The sequence below is a fragment of the Nycticebus coucang genome, chromosome 6 (assembly GCF_027406575.1).
Source record: "Nycticebus coucang isolate mNycCou1 chromosome 6, mNycCou1.pri, whole genome shotgun sequence".
NCBI lineage: Eukaryota > Metazoa > Chordata > Mammalia > Primates > Lorisidae > Nycticebus > Nycticebus coucang.
Window position 1 is genome coordinate 58,750,757 of NC_069785.1, and position 14,111 is coordinate 58,764,867.

At 33.2% G+C, this 14,111-nt stretch overlaps 1 protein-coding gene across 3 annotated transcripts in view; it reads right to left on the reverse strand.

Moving 5' to 3' along the window:
• Positions 1-7,473: 7,473 nt before the first annotated feature.
• ZNF280D (zinc finger protein 280D) overlaps positions 7,474-14,111 on the reverse strand; it is a 92,880-nt gene continuing 86,242 nt past the window's right edge. For all 3 annotated transcript variants that reach the window (XM_053594529.1, XM_053594528.1, XM_053594527.1), the window contains exons 21-22: positions 11,682-11,737; positions 7,474-9,431 (exon numbers count right to left, since the gene is read on the reverse strand). In XM_053594529.1, coding sequence (XP_053450504.1) covers positions 8,801-9,431; positions 11,682-11,737 — 687 coding nt within the window. In that variant the 3' untranslated portion in view covers positions 7,474-8,800. The remainder of the gene's footprint in view (positions 9,432-11,681; positions 11,738-14,111) is intronic.

Here is a 14,111-nt window from a genome sequence, read left to right on the forward strand (position 1 = left end):
TCATTTTGTATTTTGTCCACTTTTTAATGTTTTTTTTTTTTTCTCTTGCTGAATTGCTTAAGTTCCTTATAGATTCTGGATATTAGTCCATTTCTAGATGCTTAGGTTGCAGCTATTTGCTCCCATTCTGTATGTTGTCTATTTAATCTGATCATTATTTCTTTTGCTGTGCAGAAGATTTTTAGTTTAAGTACCATTTGTTTATTTTTGTTGCATTTGCTTTTAGGGTTTTAGAAAAAATTCTTTGCCTAGACCAATATTCAGAAGAATTTTCCTCAAGTTTTTTTCTAGAATCTCTTATGGTTTCAGGTCTTACACGTCAGTCTTTAATCCATATTGACTTGATTTTTGTATATGGTCAGAGATAGGGATCCAGTTCAATTCATCTGAACATGACTATCAAATTTTCCCAACACCATTTATTAAATGGGGTGCTCTTAACCTAGTGTTTGTTTTTGTCCATTTTGCTGAATATCTGTTGGTTTTAGGTATGGCTTTACTTTTGGGTTCTCTATTCTGTTCTACTTATCCACTTAGTACTATGCTGTTTGGTTACCATAGGCTTGTAGTATAATTTGAAATTAGGTCATGTGATGCCTCCAATTTTGTTCTTTTTCCTTAGGATTACTTTGACTATTGAGACTTGTTATTGTTGTTGTTCCATATGAATTTTTGGCCTTTTTTCTGTGAAAACTAATGTTGGTATTTTGATAGGAATTACACTGAATCTGTGAATTGCTTCATACAGTATGGTCATTTTAACAATATTGGTTTTTCTAATACTGACCATGAGATGTTTTTTCACGTGTGTCTTTTATGATTTCTTTCATCAGTGTTTTGTAGTTTCTCCTATAGAGGTATTTCACCTCCTTGGTTAAATACAGCCCTAGGTATTTTAATTTTTGCAGCTATTGTAAATGGGACTGAGTTCTTGATTTGGGTCTCAGATTATTATTGGTACATATAAGTTGTACTGATTTGTGTAGGTTGATTTTGTAATCTGACACTTCACTAAATTCATTTATCAAATCTAGAAGTCTTTAAGGTTTTATAGGTAGATCATATCTTTCACAGATGTGACTTCCCTCCCTTTTTTCAGTTTAGAATCCTTTTTTTTGAGAGTCTCATTTTGTTGCCCTCAGTAGAGTAGGGTTGTGTTGTCATAGCTCACAGCAACCTCAAACTTTTGGGCTTAAGTGATTCTCTTGCTTCAGTCTCCTGAGTAGCTGGGACTACGGGCAACCACCACAACGCCCAGCTATTTTTAGAGTTGGGGTCTGGCTCTGGCTCAGGCTGTTCTCGAAGCCTTTTATTTCTTTCTCATGCCTAATTGCTCTGGCTAGAACTTCCAGTACTATGTTGAACAGAAGTGTCTTGTTCCATTCTTTAGGGGGAATGCTTTCAACTTTTCCCCATTCAGTATGATGTTAACTGTGGTTTTGTCACATGTGACTTTTATTATGTTGAGGTTTTTTTCCTTCAATGTCTACTTTGTTGAGAATTTTTATTATGAAGCAATGCTGGATTTTATTGAAGTTTTGCTTCTATTGAGATATCATATAGTTTTTATTTTAAATTCTGTTTAATGTGGTGAATCACATTTATTGACTTCTGTATGTTGAACCATCATTTCATTCTTAGCATGAAACCCACTTGAACATGGTAAATTATCTTTTTGATGTGCTGTTGCTTTTGGGTTGCTAGTGTTTTATTGGTCACTTTTGCATCTTTTCATCAAGGATACTGGTCTATAGTTTTTTTTGTTGTGTCCTTTCCAGCGTTGGTATCAGGGTGATACCGGATTAATAGAATGAGTTAGAGAAGATTCTCTCCTTTTCTATCTTTTGGAAATCTTCAGAAGGATTGGTACCAATTCTTCTTTGCATGTCTGGTAGAATTTGGCTGTGAATCCATCTAGGAATGCGCTTTTATTTTTGTTAGGAGATTTTTTATTACTGATTTAATCTCACTACTTGTTATTGGTCTGTTCAGGATTTCTACTTCTTGACTCAAGCATAGGAGATTCTATGTTTCCAGGAATTTATCCATTCCCTCTACATTTTCTAGTTTGTTGGCACAGTAGTCTCTTATGATCTCTTGTATTTCTGTGGTATGGGTTGTGATGTCTTTTTCATTTCTCTTTGAGCTTATTAAATCCTCTCTACCCATTTTGTGGCTAATCTGTCTGGTGCCTTATCAATTTGCTTATCTTTTTAAAGAATCAACTTTCTATGTCATTGATCCTTTCTAATTTTTTAAAATTGTGTTTAGTTCTGCTCTGATCTTTGTTATATCTTTTCGTCATCAAGATTTAGATCTGGTTTGTTTTTAATGTTCTAGTTCTTTAAAATGTGACATTAAGCTGTTAATATGTTTTTTCTGTCTCCCTGATATAGGAATTTAGTACTGTAAACTTTCCTCTTAGCACTGTTTGCTGTATCCGAGAGGTCTAGATAAGTTGGGCCATTATCATTTTGACAGGTTTTTAAATTTTCATCCTGATTTCATTGTTTACCCAAGGATCATTCAAATGCAGGCTGTTTAGTTTTGATGTATTTGCATAGTTTTGAGAGTTCCTCTGGAATTGATTTCCAATTTCATTCTACTGTGGTCTAAGTAGATACTTAGTATCACTTTGATTTTTCAAAATGTACTAAGACTTGTTTTATGAAAAAAATAAAAGACTTGTTTTATGGCTTAACATACAACGTATCTTGGAAAATGTTCCATCGTGATGAGAATAATTCATATTCTGCAGTTGTTGTGTAGAATGCTCTGTAAAGGTCTGTTAGATTCATTTGTTGTAGTGCCTCATTGAAGTACAGTGGTTCTTTGTATTTCCTGCATCAGTGGTCTGAGTAGTGTTGTCAGTGGAGTGTCTAAATCCCTACTATTATAGGATTATTGTCAATCTCTTAAGTATACTATTTGATTTATAAATCTGGGAGCTCTGGTGTCAGATACATATACATTTAAGACTTTTGTTTCTTCTTGTTGAATTGCTGCCTTTATCACTACATAATTACCTTGCCTTTTTTTTTTTTTTACTGTTGTTTTATTTGATGGAAGTATACCTATGACTGCTCACTTTTGTTTTCCATTGGTGAAATATTTTTCCCCACTCCTTTACCTTGAGTTTATGAAAATCTTTACCAGTTTATCTTTACCAGTCTCTGCCTTTCAGACTGTATCTATATCTTCTTAGTGGGGCACATAGTCCATTTACATTCAAGTCAATACTGATATGTGAGATACTCTTCAGGTCATTATGTTGATTCTTACCTAGTTGCTTAGTATTCTCAATTGTGTACTTAATGTCTAAGCTCTATGAATTTTATACTTTGCCAAGTATTGACCTTTTCATTTTGATGTTTAGAACTCCTTTAAGTATTTCTTGTAGGGCCAGTCTACTGGTGGCAAATTCCCTTAGCATTTGGTCGTCTGGGAAAGACTACTTCTACTTCAATTATGAAACTTAGTTTTATAGGATACAAACTTCTTGAATGACAATTATTCTGTTTAAGACTAAAAATAGGATCTCCAATTCCTTCTGACTAGTAAGGTTTCTGCTGAAAAGTCTGTTAGTCTGATGAGATTTCTTTTGACAGTAATTTGATGTTTCTGTCTTCCTGGTCTTAGGATTCTTCTCTCACACTGACTTTATTGTATGATCACTATATGTCTTTGGTGGTCCTTTTTATAATGAATCTTTTAGAAGTTCATTGAATTTCTTGTATCTAGTCGTCTAAATCTCCAGTAAGACCAGGTAAGTTTTTCCTCAATTATTCCCTCTAATAAATTTTTCAAACTTTTTCCTTTTTTTTTCTCCCCCCCGAATCCCTGATTCTGGGGTTTAAACATTTTATCTAATCACTTATTTCCTTGAGTTTTTGTTCATTTCATTTAATTTTTTATTTATTTTTTATGTGACTGGGTTAATTCAAAAGCCTTAGCTTCAAGTTCTTTACTTTTTTCTTCTTCTTGGTCTAATCTATTGTTAAAACTTTCCACTGTGTTTTATAAGTCCCTAATGAGTCTTTCACTTCCAGAAGTTGTTAGTTTTTTTTGGGGGGGGGGGGTAATTTTTGAAATTTTGAAATCTCTTTGTAACATTTTTCATTCATATCCTGATTTTTTACATTTCCTTGCATTGGTTTTCAACTTTCTTATAGGTCTTTATAATCAGTATTTCGAATTCTTTATCTGGTATTGCAAAGATTTCATTGTGGTTTGGATCCATTGTTGGGAGAGTAACCAGAATTGCTTTTCTGCTTCCTTCTCTTCTGGATAGACTATTTCGTATTATTTCTGGATTTCTTTTTGATTGGCATGGGGTTTTTCTCTTCCCTATTAAGGATGTCACTATAGTGTGTATTATTTATGACTATCTGGCTCCTAGTCTGGATCCTTTCAGTGGCAAAGACTCTCTGTATGAGTTCTTTGGTTATAGATAATCTTTGTGTGACAGCTTTCACAGATGCTCCTGGTAGTAGCAGTGAACTGGGTGTGTGAGCAGGTTCACTGCCTCCTGTGGAGCCAGGATGGCACAGGTGTTATAAAGCTTATTATCATCCCCTAGTTTTCTGAGCTTTTCTGTTCTAGCACTTTTAATACTGGGTCAAGCAGTTCAGCCTTCATGCCAGTAGGTGGCACTAATGTGTAAAAACTGGCTGTGGCCAAAGTAGGTGGGTAAATGTAGGTGGGTAAATGGCAGGCAAAAGCCCCAGCCCTGAGGAAGGTAGTGGAAAGAGCTTCTGGTGAAATGCATTGAGACTTCTACAGCAGGAAAGGAAGGAGTCATCTCAACTTTGTTATCAGGCTAACAAGAAAGCAATCTGCTACCCCATAATACCACTGTCTTGGTTCTCAGGATATAAAGTTCAAACGGATGGTACTGTCCATCTGCAGAATGCTGCCATACCATGTAGAGGGGTCCATCTGCAGAATGCTGCCATACCTTGTAGAGGGGGCTCCTTCCCTTGTGCGAGCCTGAGCCCAGATGTCACACATAGAGTAGGTAACTGCTCTGAAATGCTATTGACAGGCTGGTCACAGTGCATCTACACTGAACTCTTGCAGGAGAAGAAGCCCTGGCTATGTCCCTAATACTGGGCGGGGGTGGGGGTGGTGGTGTTGGAGGAAGGTTCCATTCTCTGTGTTCGTCACAAGCACCAGTTGTGCTCAACTGCTAGAGGAGAACCACAGCCCTTCCTATAAAGAAAGCCTGGTCTCTACTGAAAGAAGCACAAGCACTCACTGCCCTTGGGCAGAAATTTCTGGGACACAGAAAAGCCCACACTTGTTTCCTTTGTCCCACATGAAGCTCCCTAGATGTGGTACACTTCCCAACCTTGAAGTGTAGACCACTAAAAATCCTGCTGCTCTTCTTGGTCTAGCTGCCCTGTGGAGCTGCCAGAATCCAAGCAGGTGTGGGGAAATATCTATGGGGGCTGGAGGATCCAGTAGTGTGAAGACACAATAGTTGAAGGTCCCTGGGCAATAGTACAAAGTCCCATAATAGGTATGCACCCAGGATGGCACCTGCCACTACAGCTTGCGTCCAGGAGAAAAAGCAATGGACCTTGCATGAGCTGGTAGCCTGATGTAATAATCAAGTCCCCACATTGCAGTGCACTGTAGTACTTAGGCATGTGAGGGCAAAAACTTAAGTAATTATTTTAAGTGTAAAAATACACTTTATTATTTAAAGTGTATCTTTAAATTATATCCTATCTTACCTATTAATAAAATGCTTCACTAACCCTCCTATGAGGAAAAAAATCCTCAATATCTATTAATAAAAGAGATCATGGGTCCTCTTTAAGAAGACTTTGGTTCCATATGCATATATAGTCACTGTAGGAAAAATAAATAAAACTATTATTACTACTATCAATGAGAGAGTTATTTGCAAAAAAATAATAATTATTATCTTAAAAGGGGGGGTATTGAACATAAATTCTAGAAACCACAGGTGTGATAGAAAAACATTAACTTCAATCAGCTCATATCAGGTTGAAATCTTAGCTTTGTAACTTCAGGCAAATAATTGCCCAAATATTTGGTCCACGTCTTTTTACTTATAGCCAAAACAAAGTGACTCATATCTTATTAGTTCATTTTGCCAAATGTTTAGAAAAGTTCTTAAAAAAATTCATAGGGTAAAAAAAAATTATAATGTCTTTTGTAAAACATTGGAGAGGTGCGAGAGGGAAGAAATAATACAAATACACAAATTTTCAATATAAATTAAAAGTGCATCTCACAAAGTGAATATAATGCCTCTTGATGTCATTAAACTTCACTCAAAAGCAATCATAATTCTATTGTTAGGTAACAGAGAAGTATAAACTAAGGCATCTTGATATTTTAGCAAACAATCACTAGAGTGCATCACTACCTTTCATATTCTTATCAAAGAGGTCTAAGAACCCCAAAGCAGGAGTATTCAAACTATAGTCCATGGGCCAAATCCAGCCAACATCCTATTTTTGTAAATAAAGTTTTATTGGAACACAAACAGGTTCCTCATTTACATATTATCTACAGTTGCTTTCATGACACAAGGCAGAGTTGAGTAATTGCAACCACATGGCCCACAATTTCCAACCATCTGGTCCTAGAAAGAAAAAGTTTCCCAGCCACTGCTCTAAAGCACGACTACCAAAAGGTTTGGTTTGCATATCTGAATTGCTTTTACCAACTGGAGATAAGGACATTGTGTGAGAACATAAAAAAACAATTATATTACCAAGTCAAGTCTTTTTTCAACTACTTTTTTTTTCATTGCCAGATTTTTTCAATGAAGGACTTATACTCTAGTAGAGGTTCCCTTTCCCATAGCAGATAGGTATAAACAGTTCATTGAATACCATTACTGTAAAGGTAAAGCTCAAAAAAGATTATGGTATCCCTTAGAGCAGTGGTTCTCAACCTTCCTAATGCCGCAGCCCTTTAATACAGTTCCTGTGGGTCACGACCCACAGGTTGAGAACCGCTGCCTTAGAAACTTATTTTAGCATACTGCACTAAAGTTTTGTAGCATAAGGTGACATAGGCTTGGTAATGAATTGAATAATATTTAGAAAATGGTCCTTCTATAAACCAATTTTTTCTACTACCTATTCTTCTAACGTTTTATATTATTCCAAAATATTCAAGAAAATAATTCAATAATAAATTTTGCCCATTTAGCCTCTTTAACTTGCTGAGCAGATAGAAATATATAATATTAAGTTGTACACATATTTACCTTGAAGTAAAACAATTCATAAAGCAAATCTATTCTCTGTACATAGTATTAGTAATATTATCTCCTGTACTTTAAGTCCTAATTTAAAATAAATCATATATCAATTAAAGAACACAGAATGAAATCTTACCACTAATTTTAACATGAATTCTTTGAACAAGTATACAATTTCTAAAGGCACCAAAGGTAATCTGAATCAAGCAGTGACCTGAAAAATAAAATTATTCAGGGACAGACTTTTATTGTAAATATTTACTCAAAAACTACTATAGACAGCAGAATTTTAATAGTCATTTAAAACATATAACATTCAGTGAAACAAAGCTAGGGAATTCAAAGCACATTTGAAGAAGTAAAAATGTAGCATTTTAAATAAAAGTTTATTAGTACTTCAAAGCAAACTACTGCTCTTTGTATTATTAATTTCTATATCTATTAGTTTCTAGATGATAAAAAAAACAAAAACTGAAAAATCAATTTAGCAGCCATCTTATGGATAAATTAGGCTAAATTCCCAAAACAAATTTTTTACATCACTGCTTTAGGTCCCATTTGAAGTTTCTATTTACAATTAAAGAAAAGTCATTTAAACATGGCTGAATACATTTCAGGACATGTTTTCAGTTTACAGCTTTACAATATCTACATTATACCATACTTTGGTTTGGCTTCCAGACCATTTTTTATGGGTCTATGTCTAAAGATCATTAAAACAACATTAAAAACATAATAGCTACAGGAGTTTCTACAATGAGTTTCTACTTTATATAATTAGTACATCAATGAATTTCTACACAGCTTACGCACTGACAAAAAAGCACAAATATAAATTTATATTTTAATAATTTCACTTTCACTGAAAGTTTAATTAAGGTAAGCTTACAGCCTGGCAGGCTAACACTTGTATGGAGGTACACAGATTCAAATATTCTGTTTACATGCTTTTGACAGACTGGAATGTTATATTAGATCCAAAATTAAGTTTATATTGATCCAAATTCTCATTAGACCAATTCAGCACTCAAAGCATGCTCCATTTACCAGTATCATATGCAAAATAAAGCCTTTATTAACAATGCCAGTAAGCCATTATTTTAAATAATTATTCCCCAAAGGTACAAAGTTTCCAAATATCTTCCTTTAAGTTAACTGAAAAGGATATATAGGTAAATAAGGATTTTTAGCTTAGGACTGATGGAAGTTTAAAAAGTTTTATTACCATAACTAATATTCTCGTAATCAATTCATATTAGCAATTAAGTCGCATTTCCTCAAAAACTGTTAAACAAGACCTTTCTGTTATAAACTTAACCTTCATTAAAATCCTTTCCATGTTTTTAAAAACTTCTTGGAAATCCACGCTAATAGTGCTATTATTGGTGAATGGACTTGTTTGATAATCGATTTTGGACATACAGGCAAAGTGTATGAATGACCTTCTTCACATTTTTCTATTTCTGAACTCTGCAACATTACCATTGAGCTCACCTGAAAGCACTATTCCAAAAGCTCTTACTGTTGGTGCACTAAAACTTAGAATGACTAATTTCAACTTCTTTCTTTTTCCTCTGCCAGGTCTACTGTTGTCTCTGTTGGGCTAGGGTTATTTTCTGCAGGAATCTGATCTGTTTGCTCAGACACTACTTCATCAGTCTTGGCTGAAGGATCACCACTACCTTTCTGAAGGATCTCTGTGGCTTCATACTCAAGTACCTCTGATGGAGTCAGAGGTTCCAAATGAACACTCCCTTGCTCGCTAACATCAGAACCAACAGATTCAGGTTCATCTCTTTTTCGTAAAAATTGGTCAATGCTAACATCACCTGATGTTAACCGCAAATCCTTAACATTCTTTGAAGAAAACTTAGCTTCGCTGGAGTTATAATCTTCGGTCTGATCACATAAAGTTATGTTTTCTGAACTTTGGTGGCACATCTTCAACTCCATTTCCTGACAAGCATGCTGTGTTTGTTCTTCTTTTTCCACTTTATCTGCACCAATATTTGAGCTATCATTGAAGATTTTCTTGGAACCAGTTTCCTGGTCTGCAAGACAGATAACATTTTCCTTATCTGAAACTGTCACTGTGTTTTCTTCAGTTTTTGTTGCCGATGAGCCTTCAAATGAATTTGCATCACATTCATTTTTTTCTTCTGAAGAAGCAGCTTTATCTTGTTTACTGAAAAAATACAGGCATTTATTATCTATTCCATCATAAAACAATGTTTTTGAACTATTAAACAAAGATACATTCTAAAAAAAAGAGTCAAGGTACATTTTCCCATCAGAAAGGACAACTAATCCAAGTCTCCAGACCTTGCCATGCTGTTAGAATTTAGGAAGAAGCCAATTTCTTGGGCAAAGAAATAATGAGAAACTCTAGAGTCATATAGTAAATGGAGACCTGAGAAGTCCATCAACTGGTTTTAGTCCTGATTGTCATTATTTGCATCTCTTCATACCTTTTAACTAAAATTTAAGTGTTCCTGTTACTTTGTAAGAGTACCAAAAATAAGGTCTTTCCCTATGCACAATGAGATAAGCATTCACAAACATTTCCCTAAGTTTTAATAGCTTGTTTAAAATATATACATAAACATACATCAAAGTAAACATATAAACATACAACATACATATGTTTATATACATATTTATTATGTGTTTAACCCTGCTGTGTTAATACAAACTATTCAGTGAATCATAAAATATTAGAAACAGATTTCTAAGCAGATCTCCAGTTTCTTTTCCAGATCTCAGGATGCCTATTCTACCAAAAATAAATTTAATGATCATATATACCTTATTTTTCACATTTAACCCACCTAAAAAAACTGGGACTTTTTTCTAATAAATTGCACAAATATCCAAGGAACACTTTCACATGATCATAATAACTATGTTATTATTTACATAAGGCTATTTCTTTGCTATTTATTTTATTCTACTGAACTGTCTTTAGTCTATTCCTGGGCAAACAATTCACAGTTTTAACAATTATTGATTTAATAATGTACTTCATTATCATCCATATTCTACAACTCTTCCCCATAAATTTCATAGTTGGAAAATGTAAAAGATATTTGTCAAGGATGCTCATTAAAATAATGATGAAATGGTGAATACAGAAATAATCTAATATTCAATAACAGAGAAATGATTAAATACTCATGGTATTAATAAATGGAAAAATACAAATCTTATTTTAAGGTTGCCAGTTTCTTAAAAAATCCCATTGGGATTTTTCAACTAAATGTTTATTAAATCCATGAATTAATTTGTAAAATGGTCTGTCATGCAAATTAATGCACTATTTTCAATCACAATACATTTTCACTTTTCTTCTCCTAAATTCTGCATTTTTATTACTAATGTGAATAACATTATTAGTATTTTATAAAGATCCTGATTTTTATACCAAGTGACTTCAATTAACACTTTCATTGATTTCAATAATTTGTAGGTTATTTTTGGACCTTATTGGTCATCACATCACATGCAAAAAATTTTCATTTTTTTCCTCATTTCAAATTTATATAATTTTTATTTTTGTTTGGATCATACTGGACTAACTACAATTTACAAAAATCTTAAATAATATAGAGATAGTTATTACTATAGTCTGAATATTCTAACATTTTAGCTGAACTGTTATACACTTTCCCCCCAGGAAAAATGCTAGGTGAAGAAAGAGCTTGATAACTTTACTAGTGAAGTCTAAGAAACATCTTCATAAAGATTTATTCCATAATTTGCTTTTTAGGGGCAACAGGTTAATTAATCTCAAAAGATTAGCAAGCAACCTACCTTTAAATAATGGCATAATGATGGACATAAGAGAGATCAGTTAATTTAAAAGGTAAAATAAAATCATCTTTATTTAGAATAAAGTTCTAATTAGAATGCTGGGGTTTTCTTTTGCTAAAAAAAGATTGTGGAATGTCTTATGTTCCCTAGTGTTCTACCTAAGCATTAAAATTTTATAAACCAATCTTCAGGTTTTGAAACTCCTATGTTGAGATCCTACCACAGAAGTAGATTTACACTTTTTTGAAATTAGTTTTCAAAAAAGATTTTAAGATTACCTATTTGCAGTAATTGTCCCATACTATAACATGTAGCATCATGTAACCATTTTCATTTACTAGGGGCAAACAAAATTTCTTAACAGTTTAATTGTTAGTAAGCCTTTTCTTTTAATTTAACAACTTATAAAATGTACTCCATATTTGAAAAGATTTAAAAGCCAAGGATCTATTCTAGAGCATATATTTTGTATTAAAATTTTATTTTCATAAAAAGCCATTACTGAAAGCAACACTATACACGAAAATGTTAAAAGCTCTTTGCCAATTAATTATGAAATGATGTAGCTCAGGTATTTTTAAATATTACTTGAATTTCAAGAGATTTAGTTTTTCTTTATATTTACCTTTCAGAAATTGATGTTTCTTTTTCTTCTTCAGCCATATTAGGCCCTGCAATTTCCTGAAATGATTAATAATACTTTTATGTTCATAGGTAAGCTTAATGAAAACTATGATTATACTAAACTTTCTAAATAAAAGGACCCTAACTATGAAACTTATTATAATTAAGAAATAGAAAAATAATTTTTAAAATATAAAGTACAAAAATAATTCTCATAATTAAAAGCAGGATTAAATTTTTTTTAAAAAACCTATACGAATGTCAATTGTACCAAAAGGTTGAATCAAGGTCAAGAAGCAGTTACCCAATACTATCAATACCTGTTTTCCTTAACTCTATTTCAAATGTGGGTCATAATTACAATTACTTGAATAGAAAACTATTAAAATACAACTTGACTCTCAATAACAAATGTATCCATTGTATTTTATGTTAAGTACAGACATTTAGATAAAACATTTATGAATTTGTGATTTCATATATAAAGTCATGGCAAGTCTTCCACTATCAAACCAAGAATATGATGCAATCGACATATTAAAGAAATACTCTGCTTATTTTAAATGTTTTATGAGGAGGAAAAAAACATAGTAAAACTTCAGTAAGCCAGAGGTCACCCTAACAGTTTAAAACACTCACCAGTTAATTAAGTACATATGATACTTGAGGCATTATATTAAGAATTTTATATTCACTATCTCATTTAATCCTCATATTGAATACTATAAACACATTTTTAAAATGAGAAATAAGATCGAGTAGGTTAAGCTGAGAACCCAAGATAACACCACAATAAGTGGTAAAGATTGAAATCTAGGCTAGCTCTCAACCACTGAAGTAGATTGACAGAAATCTGTGAAACTGATAATGGCATATTAATCACACACATTTATCTGATTACTCTCCCAAAACCCTGCTAAAATTAGGCTAAATAAATAAAAGATTTTAATTCATAAAGACCAAGAAAATAAAATACTAATTGCTGAAGAGATTCATCAAATCTTCAGAAGATGGAAAGTAATTGGAAGAGTAGTAACTAACTCAGCATTTGGAGGAAGTTACAACAAAACGTCTGCAGTGGGGGAATGCAGGTAGGAGAGTCAGTTTGCCCAGAGAACATAAGACATCTGGTATTTGGAGGAAGCAATATCTTGTACATAAAACATAAAAATGATGCACAGAGACTGCTGGGAAATCTAAATGCTTCTTCCCTCAACCCACACAATAGAAACCTATACCTTCCCCTACCAAAGAGACTAAAGGTTAACTTTCTGGACTGAAGACAGTCTAGACTTGTGAATATCAGGAACAGCAAAGGGCAAGCATGAGGTACTGAAAGAAAACAGAAAGATTTAGTAGACATACTGAACACAGGCATCCCTGAATGCCAGCAGCCAGAGGACTCACTTCTCCATCCTACAATTCCCTGCTAGAATCTAGATTTCTCTTTGGAGAAAATTATTAGCTCCAAAGAGTAGATTTGGCATAATAACTTTTTTTTTTTTTTTTTGGCATAATAACTTTGAAAGCATCTTCCTTACCAAAGTAATCAGTCAGTTAGGCACCTGATTATCCTACATTGAGGTCTGAATCGGGGTCAAGAAGCTGTTACTCAGTTATATCAATATCTGTGTTCTTTAACCTCTATTTCAAATGTGGGTCATAATGATAATTACTAGAATAGAAAACTTGTAAATACAACTTGAACCTGAATATCAAATGTATCTACAGTATTTTATATAAACATATAAATGGTGCACAAATCTAGAAGGTAATTTTTGCATTGTAATTTATATCAGTGGTCCTCAAAGTAGGATACAAGAACATGTGAGGTATCTAAGCCACTTTGAGGAGGCAAGTGAGATCATAACTCTTGGTACAAAAACAGTGGTAAGTAAAAACGTTTAACACAAATCAAGGCAGTGGCACCAAATTCAGATTGTACTGGTAGTCACCACATTCTTCACTACCACATACAAGCAGTAGAATTAATTTTATTAATTCTCAATCTTTTGAGTTCAAATCTTTTTAATGTTCTGTGTGACAAAATGAAAGTATGTACAAAGCACTGTTGTTGAATGTTCGGAACATGTGGGTCTGTGATTGAGTTGCAAGTTGTTTTTCATGGAACACCATTTTATTTTAAAGAATAACTATCAAAATATGGGCATTTAAACTTGAGCATTTAGTAGGCATTTTCTTGAACATTAGCAAACTGAGCCTATCACATCAAGGAAAACAAAATATGTGTTGCTAGTAATAAAATCAAGAAAAATTATGGGAAAACTCAGATCAACCATTGATTGGATTAATGTAATGAAATACACCAATATTTGGAAGATCTATGTCACTCAGTGAACCCATGTTTTCTGAATAACTACTGCACAATGTTACAATGTATCGTATATGGATAAAAGAACTAAACAAAGTA